The sequence below is a fragment of the Mesoplodon bidens genome (assembly GCF_964165515.1).
Source record: "Mesoplodon bidens genome assembly, chromosome: 12".
In the NCBI taxonomy this organism is placed as follows: domain Eukaryota; kingdom Metazoa; phylum Chordata; class Mammalia; order Artiodactyla; family Ziphiidae; genus Mesoplodon; species Mesoplodon bidens.
Genome location: NC_138168.1, coordinates 9,587,950 through 9,615,023, shown reverse-complemented (window position 1 = coordinate 9,615,023; position 27,074 = coordinate 9,587,950). Strand labels below are relative to the sequence as shown.

The following is a 27,074-nucleotide window of genomic DNA, read 5'->3' as shown; positions in this document are numbered from 1 at the left end:
AAAGTAAGTTACCTACAATCCAAAAACTATTTAAAATTCCATAAAAAAGAAGACAAAGTCCTCCACATCAACCCTCTAATCTCTTTCCTCCAGAATAGCCTATGCTACACAGACTAGCTATACAGACTTATAAATTTACATTTTAAAAATGAAATCAAACTGGCCTGGAATTTGCTTTTTCTTTTCAATTAATCATGCATACTTTCCTGATCAGTACAAATAGATCTACTTCACTGGTTTAAATAGCTGCAAAGCATTTCATTACATGGATGCTGCATAATGTTTTTGATCGTTTCTCTATCCTTGTAATATACCTTTTGGTACATATTTTATTATGTTTGTGTGATTGGTGAAAACACTGTGGTCCCTTTACACTGGGGTGGGGGAAAAGATTTGGTAAACTTTGAGGTCACCAAAGCATCTTCTTGAAAAACACAACTTTAGAAAATAGCTTACACTTGTATTAGACTATGTTCTTGAGGAAAAAAAGAATCAGAGAAAGAAAAGGAATAAGAAACACACATACATATATGTATACACACACACACGGATGGAGAAAGAGAAAGTAATTATCTTGTGTGTTTATATTTATAAGGAGCCAATATTAAGAAAAAATGGGTGAGAAATCTAGTTATAAAATGAGATTTTAACCTCAAAAGGTGAAGATGTTTAAAGTCCTAAACTCTGAGTGCAAGTTAACCCATACTTGCTTTGTGCTGTAAAGATTACATTTGTTGGCCTGCAGAAGAGATGAAGTAGTTCAATTTGCAAAGTGAAGTCAATGAAAAATGCAAAACCCTAATCAGCTTTAATTGGGAGTCAGCTTTACAGAACAGCACTCTCAGGAAATTATGTCACAAGCCATTACTACAGTGTTTTGTTGCTATTAACGGGAAGTAAGAACTGAGGCATATAGAGCCAGAAAGAAGCAAGCCATCAGCAAACTCCAATAAACAGGGGAAGTACAACAATGATGACCTAGGAAATACATTTCTTTACCATTTTTATGCATTATTTCATGTTTCAAAGTTTGCTTCTAAGACCACTGATTATATTCTACCTCTGGGATCATTACCACAGGATAATGATAAGAGAGTATGAACTCTGGAGTCTAGATGGACCTGGGCTCAAATCTCAGCTCTAAACTTTTCTAGCTGAGTCACCTCCAAAAGTTATTTAGTGTATTGGGTCTCAGTTTCTACTTATAAAATAAAAATAACAGTAGATGTTCAGTAAATGTTGGTTATGAGATCTCGATAATATACCTAGAAAATCATACTGGGAGCAATGCCTTCGCATGAATGAAACACTTAATTACTCCAAGCACTGGTTCTCAAATCAGTAAGTTTAGCAGCAGTACCACCTTTGAGCTTATTAGAAATGCAAATTCATGGGCCCTACCTAAACCTACTGAATTAGATGGCCTGAGATGGGGCCCAGGAAACTTTTTTATAAGCTCTCCAGATGATTCTTATGCACTTGACTTAGAGTTAAGCTAGACATGATTTTTATGTGATCATTTCCATTAATGAACATTAAGGGATCCAGCAATCACCTACAGGGCTGTTATCCATCAGGCACAGGAGGAACAGTGTCTTAGGCCTATGATACTTTTAAAGGCTTATGAAAATTCCAGTTATAAGATAAATAAGTATTAGGGATGTACAGCATGATAAATATAATTAACACTGCTGTATGTTATATATGAAAGTTAAGAGAGTAAATCCTAATTCCTCAAAATAAGGAAAAAATATAGACTTATGAAAAATGTTTTAATATTATTCCTCCTAAAGTCAGAAAAACATTAACATAATGACAATAATAAATATATAATAGTGAATCCAGACTGGATTGTATCTTAATACCAAAGCAGTTTTAAAATTAATTAACTTGAGCCAAAGCAAGCTTGAGAAAGAAGAACAAAGCTGGAGGTATCATGCTCCCCTGTCTTCAGACTATACTACAAAGCTACAGTAATCAAAAACAGTATGTACTGACACAAAAACAGACACATAGATCAATGGAACAGGCTAGAATCCATAAATAAACCCATGCACTTATGGTCAATTAATGTACAATGAAGGATGCAAGAATGTACAATGGGGAAAAGACAGTCTCTTCAATAAGTGGTGCTGGGAAAACTGAACAGCTAAATGTAAAAGAATGAAATTAGAACATTATCCACACCATATACAAAAAACAAAACAAAACAAAAACCCTCAAAATGGATTAAAGACTGAAATGTAAGACTGGAAACCTAAAACACCTGGAAGAAAACACAGGCAGAATACTCTTTGATATAAATTGTAGCAATATTTTTTTGGATCTGTCTCTGCTAAGGCAAAGGAACCCAGAGCAAAAATAAACAAATGGACCTAATTAAACTTAAAAGCTTTTGCACAGCAAAGGAAACCATCAATAAAATGAAAAGACAGCCTATTGAATGGGTGAACATATATGCAAATGATATGACCGATAAGGGGTTAATATCCAAAATATATGAACAGCTCATACAACTCAGTATCAGAAAAACAAACAATCCAATCAAAAAATGGGCAGAAGACCTGAATAGACATTTTTCCAAAGATGACATACAGATGGCTAATAAGCACATGAAAACTTGCTCAATATCACTATTTTAGAGAAATGCAAATCAAAACCACAATATCTCCTCATACCAGTCAGAATGGCTATCATCAAAAAGATCACAAATAAATGTTGGCAAGGATGCTGAGAAAAGGTGATCTTTGTACATTATTGGTGAGAATGTAAATTGGTTCAGTCACTATGGAAAACAGTATGGAGGTTTCTCAAAGAAACTAAAAATAAAACTACCACATGATCCAGCAATTCCACTCCTGAGTGTACATCTGAAGAAAATAAAAACACTAACTCAAAAAGATACATGCACCACAATGTTCATAGCACCATTATCTACAATAGCCACAGTATGGAAGCAACCTAAGTGTCCATCAACAGATTCAACAGATGAATGGATAAAGATGATGAATGGATATGACATCTATACATATACTACATATATATCATATATGTAATATTTCATTGTGTGTGTGTGTATATATAAAAAATAATGAAGTTTTGCCATTTGCAACAACACGGATGGACTTGGAGGGCATTATGCTCAGTGAAATAAGTCAGACAATGAAAGAGAAATATCGTATCACTTATATGTAGAATCTAAAAAATGAAACGAATGAATATTACAAAATAGAAACAGATTCACAGATACAGAGCAGCGGTCCCCAACATTTTGGGCACTAGGGACCTGTTTCGTGGAAGACAATATTTCCATGGACGGGGAGGTGGGGGGTAAGGTTCAGGCGGTAATCCAAGCGATGGGGAGCAATGGGGAGCAGCAGATGAAGCTTTACTAGCTCCCCCGCCGCTCACCTCCTGCTGTGAGGCCCGGTTCCTAACAGGCCACGAACCAGTACTGGTCCACGGCCAGGGGGTTGGGGACCCCTGATATAGAGAACAAACTAAACTAATGTTTACCAGTAGGGAGAGGGAAGGAGGAGGGGCAAGATAAGGGTTGGGAATCAAGAGGTAAATACTTCTATGTATAAAATAAATAAGCGGGCTTCCCTGGTGGCGCAGTGGTTGTGAGTCTGCCTGCCGATGCAGGGGACACGGGTTCGTGCCCCGGTCCGGGAGGATCCCACCTGCCGCGGAGCGGCTGGGCCCGTGAGCCGTGGCCGCTGAGCCTGCGCGTCGGGAGCCTGTGCTCCGCAATGGGAGAGGCCACAGCAGTGAGAGGCCCGCGTACCGGAATAAATAAATAAATAAATAAATAAATAAGCTACAAGGATATATTCTACAGCACCGGGAATATAGCCAATATTTTATAATACCTTTAAACGGTATAATCGACAAAAATTTTGCATCACTGTTCTGTGAACTAATATTATAAATCAACTACACCTCAATTTAAAAAATTAAATAAAAAATATACATAATTCCAAATTTAAAACTACCTATTATCCCCAAGATATAACCACCGTTAACACTTTGGCTTTTGGGGGGTGAGGTGGGGCTGGGAGACTGTCTTTTTGCTCTGCTTATAAATGCATATATAATAGAGACCAATGGAATAGGACTTTTAAACACTTGATACATTTTTGCCAAATTGCTTTCCAGGTAGTTGGTTCTCCTTTAAATTAATAGCATCAGTGAATGAGAATGTTCACCTCACAGCATCCTCTCCAACTTTAAATATTATCTTTAACTTTTTTTTGTTAATTTCATAGTGGGAAAAATGGTTATAAATGTGAACTTATAAAAAAATAAATATTGATGGTTGTGAAAAAAAATTTTTTAATATATATCTTACGGAGGAAGGGCCTGTGAAGACAAAAGCGCCTAAGACCCAGGAAAGTAAAAATCCAACCCTGGTCACCTGAAAACTTAACTGTTAATTTATAAATGTTGACACTGAAGGTGCCTGGTAGAAATTGACTATTATAAGAAATTTGTTATTTTGAGGGTATATTAATTTATAATTTAAAAAATACTAGTTTGTTTTTCACTTAAAAGTGAAACAGGATCACTCAATATCCTCAAGCAACAAAAATAGCAAATGATAAATTATATTCATTATATGACTCTTACTAAATCAGTAAAGGTTATTAGTTCATTTTAGGAAAAGATTTTAAAAGAAGTTTTAAACAAAAAGGTTTTCAACTTATGCCTTGGTTAACAGGACAATTAAACTAGTTCATTCCTCAAAGATTGCACTAAATCATAGTTTTTCTGTATCATTTTAATTGCTGTTGAATTTTCATGGGTATGGAGCATAAATTTTTGTTTTGTAAGGAGGGATAGTGAGGGATTTAAGAAAAGTATTTAATTAGAGGACTGCGCAGAGGAAGGAGCTGAGTTTCGTGGTGGGACTATGCATGACTTCTTTGCTTTTCTGTATTTTCCAAATTTTCATTAATGAACGTGTCATCTTTGCAATTAAAAAGAAAAAAGAAAGTAAAAAGCAAAGCAAAGAAGGAAAAGAAAAACGGACATGACATAGTCACCTGCAATTACAAGGCCTGACTTGTAAGACAGGGGACGGGCTTTGAAGTCTCAGGCACATTAAAGGACAGGATTTTTTTTTTTTTTTTTTACACTGTCATCCAAAGGGTACTGTAGAATCCTCCCTGATGAATTATTCTGAAAACTTCTTTAAAAATGAATGAAGACCACAAATCATTTTCCCCACATGTGATCGCGCTACCTCACTCTACCTTTTCTCTTCAGTTGGCTACGGTTTAAATCGAAGGCCTCCTCAGAGGAATATGAATTCGGAACATTTCTCAGGCCATCGTGGTGCCACAGAAGCCGAATGCATCGCCGGCCCGGCCCGGAAGCCCAGGTCTGCCATGGGGGCCTCGGCGGGCGCTCCCGAGGTCGGACCAAACGTGTGCGGGCCAAGCCGGCACCGTGCTGGGCCGGTGCTACAGAGGGCCGGGCGCGCGGCCCCCCCGGCCCGCTTCGCCCGCGAGCGAGCTCGGGCTCCTGAGAGCGAGCCGCGCTGGGGGCGACAGGGGCGGCGGCGGGGGCGGGCGCGTGGCGGCGGCAGCGGCAACCGTGGGGGAGGAGCGGCGGCTCGCGCTGCTGTGGCGACGGACGCTGTTGTGGCGACGGACGCTGCTGTGGCGACGGACGCTGCTGCGGCGTCGGACGAGAGGCGGTGGCGGAGGAGACCCACCCCTGTCCACATGGACAGTCGCAGAGGTCTCGGCTGATACATTCGCGCCTAGGCGGGGTGGGCGGACGGCCGTAGCGGCGGCGGCTGCGGCTGCGGCTGCTGAAAGGAGCGGAGAGTCCGGGGGCGCCTGACTGTCGTGGAGACCTCACCGACCCGGGGCGGCGGGTGCGGCCATTTTACGGCCCGGGACTGAGGGAGGCGTGTTTGTGTGCTCGCCCTCAGACTCTCTTCCTGCGGGCCCGCCGCTAGGGGAAGCTTCTCGGGCGGCCTGGGCGGGCGGTGGATGGGGAGTCGCGGGCCGAGAGGCACCGGGCCCGGGAAGCGCCGTCGCCGTCGTCGCCGCTCGAGTTCGCCCGGCGGAGCCTGAGCAGCCCAGGCTGCGGGTCTCGCCGCCCGCCCGCGGATAGGCCCGGGAGCCGGCCTGCTTTTGTGTAGGCCCGTCCGGACGGGGGAGCGCCGCCCGCCTGACGGCCGAGTCCTAGGCCCGCAACCCTGCGGCGGCTCCCCTCCTGCGGCGCGGCCCCTCATCCCGGCGAACGCGGCGGCGGTGTGGGCCATGGATTAGGGAGGCGGCGGCGTGGGAGGAGGAAGATGGCGTCTGGCAAGAGAGACGGCAGCGCCGGGGAGATTACTTTTTTAGAAGGTACATCAATTTCTGCACTCGAGGGGGTGGGGGTGGGGAACTACAGGAAAATGTGGGCCCCTGATTCCCGGCTATTCAGGTGTGGGCGCCGGCTGGGTTTGGGGGGCTCCGGGGCGCTGGCGGGGAGAGAGGGTGCTGCGGGCGCACTGGGTCCGAGTCCGTGCGGGCTAGGGGCTCGGCCGGGAGCCGGGAGGCCGAGGGGGCGTCGGTGGACCGGCCGGGAGCCGGAGTTGATGAGTGTCCTTTGAGAGTGTACGCGTGTCTTTGACATGTTTTTTCTGTTTTTGGTTTCTCCGTGGTGGCCTAAGGATGAGAGCAGATTGCGCTCGGGTCTCGTTTGGTGTTCATGGAAAGTTTCAAATCGCTACGGTTGGGTGAAATCGGGGACCAGTCCACGTAGGGAGGGGAGAGGTAGTTTCCTGAGCTTGTTTTATGCGCCCGTCCCCGTCTTTCTTTTTTCGCGGATCTTCAGGCTTCCTCTTGCAGCCAGCATTCAGATTAGGCCTGGCTCTGTCAGGTAATCTTACGAAATGTGTTTTGCTAACGATATTTTAGAAAATAACTTATCGGAAAAAAAGAGAACGAGATTCACAATGTCAATTTTGGGACCGTCACCCAAGCTAATAGACGAAGTTTGAGTGGTTACATTTTAAATCATTTGTGAGGAAAAGTTAAACATTTGCTGCAGGCGGACTAAGCCAGTCGTAAGTAAGAAAAGCCATCTATTATTGTTGGGGATAATGGGTAACAGTATTGGCTCTTGGCCCACCTATACGGATCCCTAAAATACGGCTAAATTCGTTGTCCTTATGGACCAGGAACGCTCAACGTTCGATTATGCGTTCACCGTTTGTGATGGTAATTAGGTTTATAAATATGTTTGGGAGAGCGGGTTTATGAGTGTGGGTCTGTCTGCTGTGCAGTGACTTAAAAAAAGATTTAACTCCTTTTCGGATAATTTTGCAAAGATGAATTTCATATGGGGTAAAAGGAGTACTTTAAAGATAACTAGTTGGAAACATTTCTGAATTAAGAAAGTACAACTTCACTGTGGTACAAGGTCGTCTAAGAGAGTGTGGAAGGATGGGTAAGCCGAGTTTACAGTTTTATTAACTGCACCTGGAACAGGGCCTGGACCACAGTAGGTACTCAGTATTAGGCTCATGAACAAATGGGTACTAATGGAGCTGAGTGGGAAAAGAAACCTTAATTTTCTTAATCTTCCTTGGAGTGTAGCAGAGCCAAAAACAAAAAGTTACCTTGTGTGTGCAAACCAGCCTTTATTTAGAAGGGATGAGAGTTTTATATGAGATTTGTGGTAAGAAGGTGTGGAAAGCTTGCAAGTTTTTCTGGGTTCACTTCGTATTTCTTTTATTCTATCTCCATTCTCATTTGGGCAGAATGGTTACCTGTCAGGGGCTGAGAGTGGTACAGCTTGTGTTACAGGTGGTGCTATGTGATGAACATAGGGAGGATAGAAAGAGCATAAATAAGGCCAACAGATACAGGGCCAATGTGAAATTTAAAACTGTTGCTTTTAGTTTATTCTAACTTAAGGGTCTGTGAATTGCTCTAGGGGTTAAACTTGAGTTTCACCATGTCTCCTTCAGCATTCTCAGAAAGCAAGTGAATGGTACCTTGTTTAGAATATGAGCATAAGGGAGAGCAGGCATTTCAGTTTTTCATATACTGTACTGAATCTTTTGAAATAAATGGGATGATATTTAGTAGTACTAATATTTTTTGTGTTTAATATTTTGTATTTAATTCTTTTGGTTCTTTACACTTTTAATGATAAAATACTCCAATATAGCTTGCCAGATATTCATTCATCAAATATTTATAGTGGCCTGCTCTGTACTAGGCACTTTACCAAGGTGAATACAGCAGTGCATAAGAAGATAGATGGGGTCCTTGCCTTTATGGGACTTAGATTTTAGTGGGAGGGGCTTTTCATAAATAAGTAAAAGTTAACCCATTTCAAACACTCTTACCCCATTTTTTTCACATAGTTTCCTTCTTCACTTTATTTAGATCTGCTCAGACCTGACAACCTACTTACAATGTCATGCTGCCACACATGTACAAACACATGGTATTCCCTTTAACTTTTATTTTTCATGGTAGCACTTTTCACATGATAAATCTATGTCTTCATGTTTTTTAGTCCTATTAAAGTATAAGCTCCATGAAAGCAGTGGCTTTCTCTTTTCACCATCCTATTTCTTGCACGTGGAGCATATTTATTTGTTGTTAGTGAAATAAACAGGATGATAATAGTGTGATAAAGGCTATGGAAGAAAAATACAGAGCAGTGGATGAATGAGAAAGCCATTTTACAGTGTTAAAGTCAAGAAAGGCCTTACTGAGGAGGTCACACGTGTATTAAGGTAATAACTGTGGGACTAGAGTATGGCAGAGGGCATGATGTCTCTAAAGGTTCCAAGATGATATAGGGTTCCATTTGTTTAAAAAAAGGAGGTCATTATGGCTGAGATGTAGCAAGCAAAGAAGAGAGTGATATGAAAGAGAGGTCGCAGATCATGCAAGATCATGAATTTTTATTTGATTCTGAGAAGTAGGAAGTCATTGAAGAGTTTGGGACAAAGGAGTGTAATGATACGATTTACCTTTGTTTTTAAAAAAACCCGCTTTGCTCCTGGAGTGAATCAGAGGAGATCAAGAGTAAAAGCGGGGGTATTAGTTAGGAGAGTATTGTAGCAGTCTGAAAAATAGACGGGCTTGGATTAGGATGGTAGCAGTGGCAATTGGGGAAGAGGAGAGGATAGATCGAAGATCCGTTTGGATGTAGAGCTTACAGGACTTCTTGATGCATTGCATATTGAGGATCAGAGGAAGGGAGGAATCAAAGATGACTCCTAGGGTTTGGGTTTGAGGTGTTGCAGGGGGGCACGGGATTCCATTCACTGAGATGGAGTAGGCTGGCAGAGGAATGAGAAGTAAGTTAATCGCTCTGCTTTGGTCATCTTAAGTTTGAGGTGCTTGTTTGTTGTCCATTTTCTAAATTATGTCTTACATTCTTATAAAATATTAAGTAAAAAACGAATTCCATTTCCTTTTCTGGCTTCTTTAGGGGAAAAGAGACCTACTGGTTACTATTGTACTTTATTTTGTTGGTATGGTATCGCACTGGAATTGTGTGAATTTAATTAGGCCACAGCTTGTATTGAATTTTTTCTTTCCCCTCTTTGATTTGTTTCTTTCTCTTCGATTCACTTAAGGTTGTCTTCTGCGCCTTTTCCACTTGTGATAGCTAGTGTAGCAGATTTCTCTTTTGTTTATTCATTCAATGGATATTTATTGAGCAACTGTAACGTTGTAGGTACTGTGCTGAGAGTCACAGTGGGGGAGGGAAGGCGGTTTCCCCTTGGAGTTTCCAGTCCAGTGAGGGGAGTCAGTAATCAAATGAACGCACTTGTAAGTGTAAAATTTCAACTGTCAAGTGCAACCAAAGGGGATTATTTGTAATAATGAGAAGTTGATCTAATCAGGGCAGTTTGAAGGGTGACTAGGAGAGGGAAAGGTGGAGAGACAGAGCTTTCCAGCCAGGGGGAATACAATAGAGGAAGCGTGGCACGTTTAGGGAACTGAAAGGACAGTGTGGTGCTAGTAAGGAGAGTGGTACAAGATAAGACTGGAGGTTAACATCGTCAGCTTTGTTTCAGAAAAGGTCATTGGCTTCCCCACGGAAATAGCTCTAGAGAGGGGCTGAAGATTGTTGTCGAGATCAGTTAGGAGACTTGTAGTACAGGGCAGAGGGGACGGTAGTGAGCTCATTCTCGTAACCTTTCATTTGATATTCTCCCCGTTCTCTTCTCCTCTGGCAAGTCTACCTCCTCTCATGTCTTTTTCTCTATTATACTGTTCTTGTTCATTCTAGCTTTCTTTCCCTTTACCTTTTTTCTTCTACCCACTAATTGCTTCACCTATATTTTCTCCCATTTTTTCTGCTTTCCCTTTCATGTGTGTGTATGTGTGGGTGTGTGTATTTCCTACTTTGTTTTCGTTCTTCTCTTAATGCTTGCCTTCTCTCTTATTTGAATTCTAGTTTTTATTGTTGTCTTTCACTTACTACCTTTCTTTTTCTGGGTATTAGCTGACTGTTCTTGATATTCTAGATTGACTCGTGTAGTGAGAGAGGTAACAGAGAATGCAGTTATGTATTCCACATATCTAGACTTCTGTAAGTTCATTGTTCCTGTTGCCATTACAAAAGTGTGTTGACTGTTTGAGATCAGGTGCTGTAAAGGGGTTATATGACCTAGAGCAAGTAAGTGGGGCAGTGAGAACTGGAGCCTGGGACCTGTCCTATAGCCTTAACCTCCTTCAGCATTTCCTGCCTTCTTTCCTCCCTCCTTCCCTTCTTTATCCCTTTGCTTTCCCATTCTTCTTACCTGTTTAACCTTGGGGGTGGGAGGGACAAGAGACGGGAAAGTAACAGGGAGTTATGGGGAGTTACCATTTACTGATGAAGCAGCGCTCTAAGAGGGCAAAAGCTGAAGCCACAGGTCTCTTAAGGCCCAACTTCAGAAATTATACAGTGTCACTTCTGTCACATTCGATTGGCCAGAAGGCCACAGAGCCAGCCCAGATTCCAGAGGAGGGGAAGGAGAACCATCCCTCAGCAGGAGCAGTGAGAAGGAATTTGCAGCCATCTTTAATCCATGCAGCCATCTTTCCTCTCCCAAACCTCCCTGTTTTTGGGTTTTTTTTTTTTTAATACTTTCAACAAAGTCATAGTATTTCTTAAACTTGAAAATGACAGTTCTTTGAAGATCCAAAAATTTCTAATTTCTGGACAGTTTAGGAAACTAAAGGAAGACAGCGCCGTTTTGGGGGCTACCTTAGGGTTTTGTACTTCTCAGAGCCTTCTGCATCCATCACCAGCAATTAGGACCTCTTGTCTCCTGACTAAAATTGGAACAGTCCTAGGCAAATTGGGACATATGGACACTCTGCCTTGTCCCAAGTTAACAGCAACTACTTTGAGGCCGTTTGAAACTATAGGCTTGAAAAGTAAGACAGCAAGCCATATTCTGACCTTGTTTTGGGAGAGTTTTTTTGTTTTTTGTTTTTGTTTTTTGTTTTTGCGGTACGCGGGCCTCTCACTGTTGTGGCCTCTCCCGTTGCGGAGCACAGGCTCCGGACGCGCAGGCTCAGCGGCCATGGCTCACGGGCCCAGCCGCTCCGCGGCATGTGGGATCTTCCCGGACCAGGGCACGAACCCGTGTCCCCTGCATCGGCAGGCGGACTCTCAACCACTGCGCCTGGGAGAGGTTTTTTTTTTGTTATTTCAAATACATTTCATGCTTGGTTTTGAATATGAGGGTTTTTTCCTCCCACATTAACTGCGTTACAATGTTTGAAATATAGCAGGGAGAAAAAAACCAAACAGTGCTGGTGTACAGTGTATAACAAATGTGCTTTTTTCTTTTTTGGAAAGACTGAAGCCATTTTTAAGGACATGAAGAGCTAGAAATTTCCCGAGACTTGTTTGTATACTATGTAATAACCTTGTTGTCTTTCCTATATTAAAAAAAGAAATCTGCAAACTTTCTGCCTCCACAACCTCCTGTGTATGAATCTGCCACTAAATCTTGGAGACATGGTGAAAATACTGCCTTTCACCACCATGACCTCTGGTGACCCTGTCTTCATGGAAACCAATATCTTCTCTGCCTCTGAAATTCCTATGCCACTATTTGGATGAGGAGGGGTTCCATATTTTGGCATTTAAACTTCTTTCTTCAGTTCAGGTTTGTCTCCATTCTCTATTATCACAGGAAATAAAAACCGCTGATTTAATTTTGTCAGTATAGCAATTAAGTCTGCAAATCTTCATCAGCGTTTCCTTCACAAGTTTGAGTACCAACTCCCGAGTCTCCTTGTCTTCACCATTTATAGGCTTTACCTGTTTTTCAAGTTTATCTTCTTTTAATTTAAGTTTATTATGACACTGTCAATTTTCTCCTTGTTGAATGATGCATTTGCACTTTCAGAATTAAAGTGTTTCATTGGGCCATCTCATTGAATATTGTTCCCCTGCCATCTTGATGGTGTTCTCCCCTTTCCTTGGAGCAGAAGGAACATTTGGAGCCACTTGTCTCTCACGATCATTTCTTAGGTTATTCGTTTTCTCTCTTTGGAACTTTGTGTGCTTGTGATAACTATATTTTAGAGATTGTGTATTCTGCATGAAGATAGAACCAACTGCACTACTTTGGGGTAAGGTACCCACTGCTTGGTATTTCCATTCCACAGAAGATCAAGATGCTTCCAGCAACACCAACAGCATCAAACTGCTGCCTGATGTTGGCCTTGGACAGAACTAACTGTATGCCAGCATCCTGCCGAAAGATCCATAGAAACCCACTGAATGGAATGAAGAGGTAGATAAACTGAGGGAACACTGAACAATAGCTGGATCCTGAGGCAAAGAATATTGTGCTTTTGGTGGTTCACAGAGAAGTCTAATATTATTCCCAAGGACATAATATATTCAGACTTCATCTTCAGATAGTATTGGACAGTCTATTGGTCTGTCTCCTGTATCAAAAAATAAAGGTTGTATAGATTAGGAATTTGAGAAAACTCAACTCAGCTGGGTGATTTTTCTGCTTCATGAAGCTCCTGTGGGGGTTATTCAGTGGTAGCTTGGCTGGCCTGGAACCTCCAAGACAGCTTTATTCAAATGTCTGACTCTGACCGGTATGGGCCGGAGTTGGGCCCTTCCTTCTCCATGTGGTCGAAAGGCCTCTTCATGTGGTCTCTGCAGCGGGGTACCCGTACTTGTAACATGGTGACTTAGGGCTCCACGAGACGGCCTGTGGAGAATCTTGACAGGTTCTTGAGAAAGATTGGGGGTAAAGCACTACAGAGCCACCTAAAATTGCTTTATTGAGATTTCCTGACATTTGCATTTAATTCGCTCTTTACGTTTTCTTTTACTGCTTTTATATTTCTAAGTTGCAGAAGTTAACTTCTGTCTCAGTGATCCTTTTTTAAAAATTCTATTTTTTATTATTGTAAAACCTTATCAATGACAGTTTAAAAATTATTAGGAAATGTTTCATATCTGTGTGGAATATAAAGCATAATATAGCAAAAGCTCATGTTCTACTTCCTAGCCTAAAGAAAACATTACTAATACAGTTGAAGCTGGGCTGAACCCTTTCTTTTTTTTTTATTTAAAAAAATTGTTTAAAGAAATTTATTTATTTTTGGCCGCGTTGGGTCTTCGTTGCTGCACGCAGGCTTTCTCTAGTTGCGGCGAGCGGGGGCTACTCTTCGTTGTGGTGTGCGGGCTTCTCATTGCGGTGCTTCTCTTGTTGCGGAGCACGGGCTCTATGCGTGCGGGCTTCAGTAGTTGTGGCTCCGGGGCTGTAGAGTGCAGGCTCAGTAGTTGTGGCGCACGGGCTTAGTTGCTCCACAGCACGTGAATCTTCCTGGACCAGGGCTTGAACCCGTGTCCCCTGCATTGGCAGGCAGATTCTTAACCACTGTGCCACTAGGGAAGTCCCGAACCCTTTCTTTTTTGCATCCTTCTGCCCCCTTTCCAGGGGTAACCACCATCGTTAATTTGGTAGTTATCATTCCCATACATTTCTTTGTACTTTATGTTCTTATCTCTGAACCTGTGTTTGTGTACAAATTGTTCTGAATGTTTAGAATATTTTATAAATCATGTCATACTGTATTCTTCTGTAATTTGCTTTTCATTCTTACAGCATTGTTTGAGAAATTAAATTATGTTGATAAGAATAGGTGTAGTGCTTTGTCATAGTATGAATATACTACCTTTTATTTATGCATTTCCTTTTTTGTGGGAATTAGGTTGTATCTAATTTTTTACTATTACATACATTGCTACTATGCATATTTTAGTATGTCTCATATTGCTACTATGAACTTTTTTTTAAAGTACATTTCCTTGTGCACATGTGTGTGTTTCTCTAGAGCAGGGGTCAGCAAACTTTTTCTGTAAAGGGCTAGATAGTGAATATCTTACCCTTTGCATTCCAAACAGTCTGTCACAATTACTCAGTGCTGCCAGTTTAGCAAGAAGGCAGTTACAGATAATACATAAGCAAATGAGTGTGGCTGTGTGCCAGTAAAACTTTTGGACACTGAGATTTGAATTTTATATAATTTTCTTGTAACATGAAACATTAGTCTTGTTTGATTTTTTGTTTTCCCCCCTAGCCATTTAAAAATGTAAAAGCCATATTCTTAGCTCGTGGGCCTTATAAAATCGAGCAGCAGGCCCGATTTGGCTGGGCCATACTTTGCTAACATCTGATCTAGGGTATTTCTTAGCAATGGAATTATCAGGTCATGTGCAATTTCATCTTCACCTAAGTATTGCCAGATTGATCTCCAAAGTGCTTTCACTAGCACTTTTTAAATTTTCTGTTTATACACATCATTACCCACTTAATAATGTCTGATGTTTTAGTTTTTGCCAGTCTGATGTGTTTATCAGGTGGTGGTTTGAATTTGTAATACTCTGGTTTATAGTGAGGTTGAGTATCTTTATTTCTGTATTTTTAAAAATTGTTCATTGTTCATTCAATATTCAAAAAATATTGAGTGCCAACCTAGAGGTAATCCCTATTCTATGTGCCTGTGGTGTGTGAGTAAACTAAACAAAATACTCTATGAGTTTCTTTTTGTTTTTTGGGTTATTTTGTGTGTTTCCTCAGTTCTTAATTGCTCATGTTTTCTGCACATTTTGTTCTGTTGGAATGTTGGGGTTCTTTATATAGTCTGGATAGGAAACCTTGGTTGAATTATGTGTATTGAACATACATCTTACAGAATTATTACTTGTCTTATTTTTAAATTCATGGAATAATTTTATGAGCAAATTTTTAAAATGTAGTCATTTATTGTTTTTTTCTTAATGTCTTTTGCTTTTTGTGATAGAAGAAATTCTTTGGTCTTATTGGTCCCTTATATTATAACTTTACTTTTTTTGGTTTTACTAATCACTGTTCATTTCTTTAGTTTTTACGGTAGCAGGAGAGTGCCAGTCGGCTGTACAGGTTGGGGTAACAGAATTTGAAAATCTATTTGTAGTGTATCTATTTCTTATGTTTTCTTTACATTTAAAAAAGTTTTTTAAAAAGACGGGACTTCCTTGGCGGTCCAGTGGTTAATACTCTGCTCTTCCACTGCAGGGGGCACGGGCTCGGTCCCTGGTCAGGAAACTTAAGATTCCGCATGCTGCACAGCATGGCCAAGGGAAAAAAAAAAGACTTTATTAAATACTTGCAAACCATATATCTGATAAGGGGTTAATATCCAAAATATATAAAGAACTCATATAACTCAATAGCAAAAAAACCAAATAATCCAATTAAAAATAGGCAAAGGACTTGAATAGACATTTTTTCCAAAGAAGACCTACAGATGGCCAACAGATACCTGAAAAGGTGCTCAACATCACTAATTATTAGGGAAATGCCAATCGAAACCACCATGAGATATAACCTCACGCCTGTTAGAATGGCTATTATGAAACCATGGTGACCGTGCTCTGTTGGTGGGAGTGTAGATTGGTGCAGCCACTATGGAAAACAGTATGGAGGTTCCTCAGGAGATTAAAAGTAGAACTACCATATGATCCAGCAATTCTGCTTATGTGAATATATCTGAAGGAAACAAAAACACTATGTTGAAGAGATATCTGTGCCCCCCTGTTCAATAGCCGAGACATGGATACAATCTAAGTGTCCATGAGTGGAAGAACGGATAAAGATGTTGTGTATATATACAATGGACTATTATTCAGACATAAAAGGGAGAGAAATCCTGCCATTTGTGACAACATGGGTGGACCCTGAGAGCATTATGCTAAGTGAAATAAGAATGCTGTGCGATCCCACTTATGTGTGGAATCTTAAAAAAAAATCCCAAACTCATAGAAAAAGAGATCAGATTTGTGGTTACCAGAGGCAGGGCACGGGAGGTGGGGGACTTGGATGAAAGTGGTCAAAAGGTACAAACTTCCAGTTACAGGATAAATAAGTACTGGGGTTGTAATGTATAAAATGATGGGTGGCTATAGTTAATACTCCTGTAGAGCTTATTTGGAAGTTGTTAGAGTAAATCCTAAGAGTTCTCATCACAAGGAAAGAAACTTTCTTCCTTCATTTCCTTCCTTCCCTCCCCTCTCTTCCCTTTTCTTTCTTTCTTTCCCTAGCTTGCTTTCTTTTCTCTCTTTCCCTCTTTCTCTTTCTCCTTCCTTCTTTTCTTTCTTTCTCTCTTTCTTTCATCTATATGAGATGATAGATGATAACTGATCATATTATGGTAATCATTTCACAGTATATGTAAGTAAAGTCATTATGTTGTACACCTTGAACTTATACAGTGCTGTTCAGTTATATATCAATAAAACTGGGCAGGGAAGACTTGTTTTTGTTTTTTATTTTTCTTTTTTCTAGCCATGCAAAAGATTTACTTTTTTTTTTTTTAAGAGCAGTTTTAGTTTCACAGCAAAGCAGAAGGTACAGAGATTTGCCATACACCTCCCACCCCCACATCTGCATAACCTTGGCCAGTATCAACATCTCCCACCAGAGTGGTACAATTGGTAACCCTCCACCGACACGTCATAGTCCATAGTTTACGTTATGGCTCACTCATTGTGTGGTATAGTCTGTGGGTTTGGATAAGTGTGTAATGACATGTATCCATCATGATCATGTCATACGGAGTATTTTCATTGCCATAAAAATCTTCATTGTTCCACCTATTCACCCCTCAGCCCCTCCACCGTCACCTCACCTTGGCAACTACTGATCTTTTTACTGTCTCCATAGTTTGCCTTGCCCAGAATGTCATCTAGTTGAAATCATACAGAAGATCGCCTTTTCAGGTTGGTTTCTTTCACTTAGTAATAGGCATTTAAGGTTCTTCCGTGTCTTTTCATGGCTATTACTAAGTGAGTTCTTGGTATATTTTGGATAAAGTCCTTTATCAGATGTGGTTTTTTTTGCAAATATTTTCTCCCAATCTTTGGCTTGTTTTCTGATTTTCTTGGCAGAGCAAAAGGTTTTAAGTTTAATGAAGTCCAGCTTATCAATTCTTTCTTTCATGGATTATACCTTTCGTGTTTCATCTAAAGAGTCATCACCATACCTAAGAGTCATCTAGATTTTCTCCTATGTTATCTTCTAGGAGTTTTATAGTTTTGTATTTTACATTTAGGTCTGTGATCCATTTTGAATTAAATAACTTGCTAAGACTTTGATTGCGATTGCACTGAATTTATTGATAAAGTTGGAAAGAACTGACATCTGGACAGTATTGAGTCTTCCCGTTCATGAACATGAAATATCTCTCCATTTTTTTAGTTTTTCTTTCATTTCATTTATCAGTTTTGTAGGTTCCATCATAAAGATTTTGTACATATTCTGTTAGCTTTATAGCTAAGTATTTCATTTTTGGGGGTGCTAATGTGTTATTGTGTTTTTAATTTCACATTTACCTTGCTCATTATTGGTATATAGGAAAGCATTTAATTGTTTTGTATTAACCTTGTATCCTGCAGCCTTACTATAATTGCTTAGTAGTTCCAGTAGGGTTTTTTTGAGTGATTCTTTTGGATTTTCTACTTAGACGATCATATCATCTGCAAAGACACAGTTTTATTTCTTTCTTCCCAACCTGTATCTCTCTTATTTCTTTTTCTTATGTATTGAATTAGATGGAACAAAAAGGAGTGATGAAGAGGAGTCATCCTTGCCTTGTACCTGATCTTAGTTGGAAAGCTTCCATTTCTCATCATTATATATGAGGTTAGCTATAGGTTTTTGTAGATATTCTTTATGAAGTTAAGGAAGTTCCCATGTTTCTTTTAGCTTGCTGAGTGTTTTTATCATGAATAGGAATTGGATTTTATCACATGCTTTTTCTATTGATGTGATCTGTGATTTTCCTTTTTTTAGCTTATTGATGTAATGTATTACATTAACTGATTTTTGAATGTTGACCCAGCCTTGGCATAGCTGGGACACATTCCACTCAGTTATGGTGTATAATTCTTCTTATACATTGTTGGATTCAGTTTGCTAATATTTTTGCATCTATGTTCATGAGAGATATTGGCCTGTAGTTTTCTTATTATGTCTTTGTCTGGTTTTGATATTAGGGTAATGCTGGCCTTGTAGAATGAGTTAGGAAGTATTCCCTTTGCTTCAGTCTTCTGAAAGAGATTGTAGAGAATTGATACAATTTCCTTAAATGTTTGGTAGACTTCACCAATGAATCCATCTGGGCCTGGTGGTTTCTGTTTTGGAAAATTATGATTAGTTATTGATTCAACTTCTTTACTAGATGCAGGCCTATTTAGATTGTCTGTTTCTTCTTTTTTGTTTCCTTGAGGTTTTCTTTTTTGGCAACTTGTGTCTTTCAAAGAATTGGTCCATTTCATCTAGGTTATCAGATTTGGGCATAGAGCTGCTGGTAGTATCTCTTTATTATCCTTTTCATGCCCATGGGATCTGTAGTGATGTCCTCTCTTTCATTTCTTTCCTTTTTTTTAAATAATTGTTTTGGAGTGTAGTTGATTTACAATGTGTTAGTTTCAGGTGTACAGCAAAGTGAATCAGTTAATACATATACCTATATCCACTCTTTTTTAGATTCTTTTCCCATATAGACTGTTACAGAGTTTTGAGTAGAGTTCCCTGTGCTATATAGTAGGTCCTTATTAGTTCTCTATTTTATATATAGTAGTATGGATGTCAATCCCAGTCTCCCAATTTATCCCTCCGCCTACTGTTTGACCCCTGGTGACCATAAGTTTGTTTTCTTCATCTGTGACTCTACATCTGTGACTCATTTTTTTAGATCCTATATATAAGTGATATCATGTGATATTTGTCTGTCTCTTTCATTTCTGATGGTAGTCATTTGTGTTCGTCTTTTTTTCTTAGCCTGGCTAGAGGTTTATTGGTTTTATCAGTCTTATCAAAGAATCAGCTTTTGGTTTATTTGATTTTTCTGTTGATTTCCTATTTAATTTCATTGATTTCTGCTCTGATTTTTCTTACTTCTTTTCTTCTGCTTACTCTGGATTTAAATTGCTCTTTTTCTAGTTTCCTAAGAAAGATGCTTAGATGATTTATTCTTTTTTTTTTTTTTTTTTTGTGGTATGGACCCAGCTGCCCTGCGGCATGTGGGATCTTCCCGGACCGGGACACGAACCCATGTCCCCTGCACTGGCAGGCGGACTCTCAACCACTGCGCCACCAGGGAAGCCCAGATGATTTATTCTTGGTCTTTCTTTTCTAATATATGCATTAAATGCTATAAATTTTCCCTCAGCACTGCGTTCACTACATCCCACAAATTTGGTAAATTGTGTTTTCATTTTCATTGAGTCCAAAGTGTTTTTAAGTTTATCTTGAGATTTCTTCATTAACCTGTTTGTTGTTTACTCTCTATGTATTTTGGGATTTTTCCAGTTAATTTTTCTGGTTTTGACTTCTAGTTTAATTCTGTTGTGGTCTCAGAATAGACACTGTGATTTCTGTCATATAAATTTGCTAAAATGTGTTTTATGGCCCAGAATGTGGTCCTTGTGAATGTTTCATGTGAGCTTGAGAAAAATGTGTATTCTTCTGTTGTTGGATGCAGTAGTCTATAGATGTCAATTATCCCCAGTTGACTGACGGTATTATTAAGTTTAACTGTGTCCTTACTGATTTTCTGCCTTCTGAATCAGTCCATTTCTGATATAGGAGTTTACAGTCTCCAACTATGATAGTGAATTCATTTATTTTTCCTTGCATTTCTAGTGGTTTTGGTCTCACATAATTTGACACTGCTGTTAAGGACTGTCATATCTTCTTGAAGAATTGACCCTTTTAACAATATGTAAATGCCCTTCTTTATCCCTAATAACTTTCCTTGCTTTGACATCTGCTTTGTCTAAAATTAATGTAGCTATTCCAGCTTTCTTTCGACTGCTGTTAGCATGGTCTTTATCCGTCCTTTTAATCTAATATGTGTTTTTATTTATGGGTTTCTTCTAGAGGGTATGTAGTTGGGTTTCATTGTTTGATCCATTCTGAGAATTTTTACCTTTTATTTGGTGCATTTAGAACATTGACGTTCAATTTTTTTTGTTTATTTTAAATCCAGACCTTAGAAGTTTATTAAATTCTTTTTCAATCCCTAAGGTGGCTGTAAACAGTTTGTTTGTACATGTTCGTAGCTTAAAGGAATGTGACTATCACAGTTTATATGGACTTCTGCCTAGGAAGCCCACCAACGCTACACAGTAGTTTTGTGTTTCCGTAATCCAGTCCTAACGTTGCCAGTGCTCTCCATACCTGGCAAGGGCCCGTCCTGCCCATTGCTTTTGATTGTGACTGCTGATACAGGTGGGTTGATGTCTCCCGTATTTTTTGTTACTATTTTCTATTTGTTGCCTTTGTTCTTTGTTCCTTTTTTGGTCTGCTACTCTTTTTCTGCCTTTTGTGTTTTTAATTGAGCATTTTATATGATTCCATTTTCTCTCCTTTCTTTGCATTTCAGTTATACTTAATTAAAATTTTTAGTGGTTCCTTTAACGTTTGCAATATATGTTTACAACTAATTGAAGTTCACTTTCAAATAACATTATACCACTTCACAGACAATAACAAAACAATCTTAATTCCTCTCTCCTGTCCCTTGTATCTTTGCTGTTATTCGTTTCCCTTTTAGTTAAGCTAAGCATAGGTATATACACACACACATAAGATATATACATAAACATACATGATCAAATCACATGTTGCTATTATTTTGAACAAAATGTTACTTGTTATTAGGAATAAGAAAAATAAAAGTTTTAATTTTATCTTCACTTATTCCTTCTCTGATACTCTTTCTTTATGTACATTCAAGTTTCTGACCTACATCATTTTTCTTCCCTCTAAAGAACTTTTTTTTCTTTAAACATTTGCAAAACAGGTCTTGCAAAATGGCAACAAGTTCTCTCAATATTTGTCTAAGAAAGTCTTATTTGTACTTCACTTTTGGAAGATAATTTCACAGGGTACAGAATTCCAGAGGGTTTTTCTTTTTTTTTTCTTTTCTCAACACTTTGTATTATTTCTCCCCACTCTCTTGTTTGCATGATTTCTGAGAAGTCAGTTAAAGTTCTTATCTTTGTTCCTCTGTAGATAATGTTTTTTTCTCCACCCCCCCCCCCCACCAAACTGTGGTTTGAAAATGATATGCTCAGGTGTAGTTTTTTAGATTGCTGTCTCTGAGCTTCCTGGATCTGTGGTTTGGTGTCTGATGTTGATTTGGGGAAATTCTCAGTCATTATTGTTTCAAATATTTCTTCTGTTCCTTTCTTTATTCTCCTTCTGGTATTTCTATTAAATGTATGTTACACCTTTTGTGGTTGTCCCATGATCCTTGGGTGTTCTTTTGTTTTTTGTTTTTTCTTTCAGTCTTTGTTCTCTTTGCTGTTTAGTTTTGGAGGTTTCTACTGATATATATTCAAGTTCAGAGATTCTTTTCTCAGCTGTGTCCAGTCTACTAATAAGCTCATCAGAGACATTTTTCATTTCTGTTTCATGTTTATTATTTCTAGCATTTATTTTTGGTTCTTAGGATTTCCATCTTTCTGCTTATGTTGCATATCTGTTCTTACATAGTTTAAATTCACAGCCTGATAATTCCAACATCCATGCCATGTCTGGTTTTGATGCTTGTCTTGTCTCATCGAATTGTGTTTTTTGCCTTTTCGTATGTCTTGTAATTTTTTTTCTTGATAGCTGGATATTATATACTAGGTGAAAGGAACTGCAGTGAATAGGCTGTAAGGGAAGCATTCTGTAGTCCTGGGATTAGGACTATAGTCCTGGGATTAGGTCTCGGTCTTAAATTCGGTGAGCCTAGACCTCTGAACTGTGAAACTTACAAGTGTTTCTCAGTATTTTTCTCTCCTCTTAGGTGGGACAGGATGGCTAGAATGGGCTGCTGTTAGGTAGTTCCCTTTTCCCAGCTGGAGCTGGGTCCGTTAGGGTTTGATACAACGTCCTTCGGTTAGGCTCTGGGTAACTACTTAGCCCTGAGGGTAGTCCTTGGTGAGAACAGAGTGCTCTCTTGTGTTTCAGAATGGTTCCTTTTGCCCTCTCCATGATGGAAGCAGGGGTGGGGGGAGTTTTCTCCAATTTACTGTGAGAACCTGGTCAAGCTCCTGGAGGTAAAACTCACAAGAGTGGGCCACCTCTTATGACGGGGTCCCCCTGGAGTTTTTAACCCTCAGACTTGTAAGCACGGAACCTCCAGCAGTTTGTCCATTTACCGTTTAGGTTTTCCTGCCCTGGTCCTGGGTCTTGTGGTAGTTGTAGGACTAGTACAGAGAAGTTTCATAGGCCCTTCACTCATTTCCCCCAATATTGACATTTACCACAATTGCTTTATCATATTCTCCTTCTAACTGTATATGTTTATATACACCTACTTTTTTTTTTCCTGAACTGTTTGAAAGTAAATTTTAGGCATACTGCTCATTTACCCCTAAATACTTCATTATCCTACCCCTTTTTTTTTGGAACTATACATTCTCTTAAATTACTACAGTGCAGTTATCAAAATCAGAAAATTAACATTGATATAATGCTATTATCTACAGACTTTATTTCAGTTTTTACTAGTTGACCTAAAATGTTCTTTATAGCAAAAGGAAGAAAAATTCTGGTTCAGGGTCCGATTTAGGATCACTTATTGCATTTATTACTTGTGTCTCTTTTGTCTCTTTAATCTGGAATAGTATTCCAGTCTTTCTTTGTCTTTCTTTACCTTGGCATGTTTAATGTACACTGGACAGTTATTTTGTAGTTTGGGTTTGTCTGATGTTTCCTCATGATTAGATTTAGGTTATGAGTTTTTATAAGGAATGCCTTCGTAGTGATCTTTTGTCCTATTACTGGTGAAATTAACTTTGATCATTTAGTGTTTGCCAGATTTCTCCACTGAAAGGTACTATTTTCCCCTTTGTAATTAATAAATATTTTGTGGGGAACTACTTTGAAGCAATACAAATGACATATTTCTCTTCAGATTCCATCCATTCGTTTTAGCTTCTTTCCATTTATTTATTAGTTTCAGCATTCCTTGATGATGCATCCCCGAATCGTTTTTTATTATAATGGTTTTGTCTTGTGAATTACACTCATAATTTTCAAATGTTAACTCTTGCTTTTAGAATAAACCCTACTTGATTGTAATATATTATTCTTTGTCTATCACTGGATTTGATTCACTAATATCTTATTTAGGGTTTCATATCTGTCTTCATGAGAGAGTGCTTGGTAATTTCCTTCCTTAAATGTCATTATCAGGTTTAGCATCAGGTATTCTGACTTCATAAAATGAGCTGCAAAGTGTTCCTTTTTTTTTTATTTTCTGGGAAAGTTTAGGTAAATTTGTTGCTATATTTTACAAGTTTGAAGGAAATTATGGGAGCAGCGTTCTGGGTCTGAGTTTCTCTTTACAGAAAGATTTATAATAATTCAGTTTCTTTTATTGACAGCAATGTTCGAAAACTTTTTTTCTTGTGTCAGTTTGGTAATACCTGTGCCCTCATAGGTGTTTAAGTTTGCTTTCTCTAGTCAACTAAGTCAGTTCCTCCCCATCCATCCAATTTTCACCTTTCGTCAGTTTAGTTACATCTCTCATCTGCTATTATCTTCTTTCTGGGTTCTTCTTGTTCTTGTGGGTTTCTGCTTTTCCCCCCTCTTTCCATTACTGTCATTTTACTGGAGGGGTATGGAGAAAAATGCATATATTTAATTTACGCTGCTTAACTGGGATCTCTCTTTAACCTTTGTATTTCCCTTCAGTTTTGTAAGTACAGTATAGTGGACATGATTTTCCATTCTGATTATACGAGTGTCAGCCATGGCAGGATACTGAAGTGTGTTGATAACTCTCAGGACTCTTGAGGGTGCAGAACTTTTGTCCTCAGTGCAAGTTGCCCCAAAATGTATGTTTTTAGAATTTGTTTGCTTTTTGTAATTTATTTTTTCTCATTGGCAGTTATCACTTTCATGAGGTTATTTTTCTTTCACCTATTAATTTATAACTTCTAATCTGTCAATTAGGAAATCCTGTGATTACACTTGTTAGAACTGTGTGTACAGAACCCTGCTTCTTTAGAGCGTACACAATATAAAATCTCTTGACTTTTCACTGCTTAGTGGCCTTTTTGGTTAACTTGCCTGACTCTCAGTGATGGATAGAGTCTTTACAGACTAGTAATCATCATAGTTTATTACCTTTTCTGTGTTGGTAGCATAACTTAAACTTAACCCTGTCTTTTTTTAAAACACAGGTTCATTTTACATTTGATTTTTGAAAATTGGGGTGGGGGATAATTTTAGATTTATAGAGAAGTTTCAAAGATGTTAGAGAGAGTTTCTGTACACCACTTACCCATCTTCCCCTAAAGTTCCCAACTTAGATAATCGTAGTATGTTTGTCAAAAACTAGGAAATTAACATGGGTGTAACACTATAGCCTAAACTACAGACGTGACTTGGATTTCACTAGTTATTTCATTAATGTCCTTTTTCTTTTGCACAGTCCAGTCCAGGACACCACATTGCATTTGGTTGTCATGTCTCCTTAGTCCCCTCTGATCATGCCAGTTTCTTTATCTTCCCTTGTTTTTCATAACCTTGACAGTTTTAAAGAGTTCTGGTCAGGAATTTTGTAAAATGTTCCTCAATTTGGGTTTATCTGATGTGTTTTTGTGACTAAACTGGCATTGTGGGCTTTTGGGAAGAAGCCACAGAGCTGAAGTCGCATTTTCATCACGTCATGTTAAGTATGCTATGAATAAGACATCACTTTTGATGTTAACTTTGATGATCACTTAGCTGAGATAGTGATTGGTAGGTTTCTCACTGTCAGTTTACTTTTTTCCTTTTTCTATAGTTGACTCTTTGGAAGTGAGTTACAAAGTTCAGCATATACTGAAGGGAAAGGGAATTAAGTTCCATCTCTTACAGGAGAGAGTTTGTACATGTATCATTTGGAATTCTGTAAGGAAGATGTGTCCCTTCTCCCCATTTATTTATTTGTTCAATTATTTATATCCATGTGGATTCATCAATATTTATTTTATTAAGGAGAATTATAATTCATACCATCATTTTTTTTAAAAAAAAACGCCTTCTTCCTTTCTGGCCCTACATAATACTCCAGGCGTATCTTGTATTTTTCCTGCGTCATCTCTAGAATCAGTCTTTTTTCCTGGGAGCTCTGGCTCCTCGTATTGGAGAATGATTTTTAGAAAATGAGATCTGTTTGTAGGTGGGCTTGTTGCCACTGGGGTATCACTGCTTCTGCACCTTCTGAGGACACACCCGTAGCTCTGTATACTAACCCATGGAGCAGCATATCTGTATTCGTTTCTGTATCTATTAATCTGTATGTGTATCAAATAAAAGTTGGTACTGATATCTCTGCCTCTAATCCAGCACCACTAGAACGAACAGTTCATTCTAGCTTTCCTCTCTTGTTTTTTTATAACTTTTTCTGAAAGGGAGACACCTTGCTCCTATTATCTACTATTTATTTACTTATATTTACATTATACTTGTAAAGAAGTTTCAGATTTACTCATGATGACTTGTTTCCTCCTGTTTCATGATATTTTGGGTTGTGAACTCATTTTTTTTGGAAACTTTTTTTGAGGCATTGAAATTTTATTTTTTTTAGAGAAGATTTATATTTGATTCTGCTCGTCATTTAGAGGTTTTGGTGATTGTTTTTTTGCCTTTACAAACAGTTTTTTACTGTGGAAAAATATACGTAACATAAAATTTATTGTTTTAACTGTTTACAAATGTACAAGCGTAGATTGGCATTAAGTACATCCATAATGTTGTGCAGCCATCACCACTATCCATTTCCAGAACTTTTTCATCATCCCAGACAAAAGCTCTGTACCCATTAAAAAATAACTCTGCATTCTCCTCTCTCTCCAGTCCCTGGTAACCTCTCTTCTACTTGCTCTCTGCATTTGCCTATTCTAGTTACCTCATATAAGTGGAATCATACAATATTTGTCCTTCTGTGCCGCTACTGTACTCATTGTAATGTTTTCAAAGTTCATCCATATTGTAGCATGTGTCAGAGTTTCATTTCTTTATGGCTAAATAACACTCCTCTGTATGTGTGTGTGAACACAGCACATTTTGTTTATCCATTCATCTGTTGATGGATATTTGGGTTGTTTCACCTTCTGGCTCTTGTGAATAATGCTGCTGTGAACATTGGTGTACAAGTGTCAGAGTCCATGCTCTCAGTTATTTTGGGGTATATATCTAGAACTAGGATCACTGGGTCATAGGGTAATTCTGTGTTTAACTTTTTGAGGAACTGCCAAACATTTTCCATAGTGGCTGCACCATTTTATATTCCCACAAGCAATGCGTAACAGTTCCAATTTTTCCTCATCCTCACCAACACTTATTATTTTCCATTAAAAAAAAAGCAGCCATCCTAACGGGTGTGAAATAGTATCTCATTACAGTTTTGCTTTGCATTTCCTTAACATCAGGTGGTATTGGGCATCTTTTCCGTGAGACTGTTTTAATTATGGGCTTTTCTGGGCCACGTTGGTTATGAAGATTCTGGTACCAAACCTGAGGAATTGTGAGCTGATGT

General features: G+C 38.9%; 1 protein-coding gene across 4 annotated transcripts in view; it reads left to right on the top strand.

The window, feature by feature from the left end:
• The first annotated feature begins 5,632 nt into the window (after positions 1-5,632).
• Positions 5,633-27,074, top strand: part of SENP6 (SUMO specific peptidase 6) — a 111,133-nt gene continuing 89,691 nt past the window's right edge. For 3 of the 4 annotated variants that reach the window (XM_081250980.1, XM_081250979.1, XM_081250978.1), the window contains exon 1: positions 5,777-6,362. In XM_081250980.1, the coding sequence (XP_081107106.1) occupies positions 6,311-6,362 (52 nt within the window). In that variant the 5' untranslated portion in view covers positions 5,777-6,310. Of the gene's footprint in view, positions 5,746-5,776; positions 6,363-27,074 lie in introns of those variants that run through there. The other variant, XM_081250981.1, reaches the window with a different exon arrangement.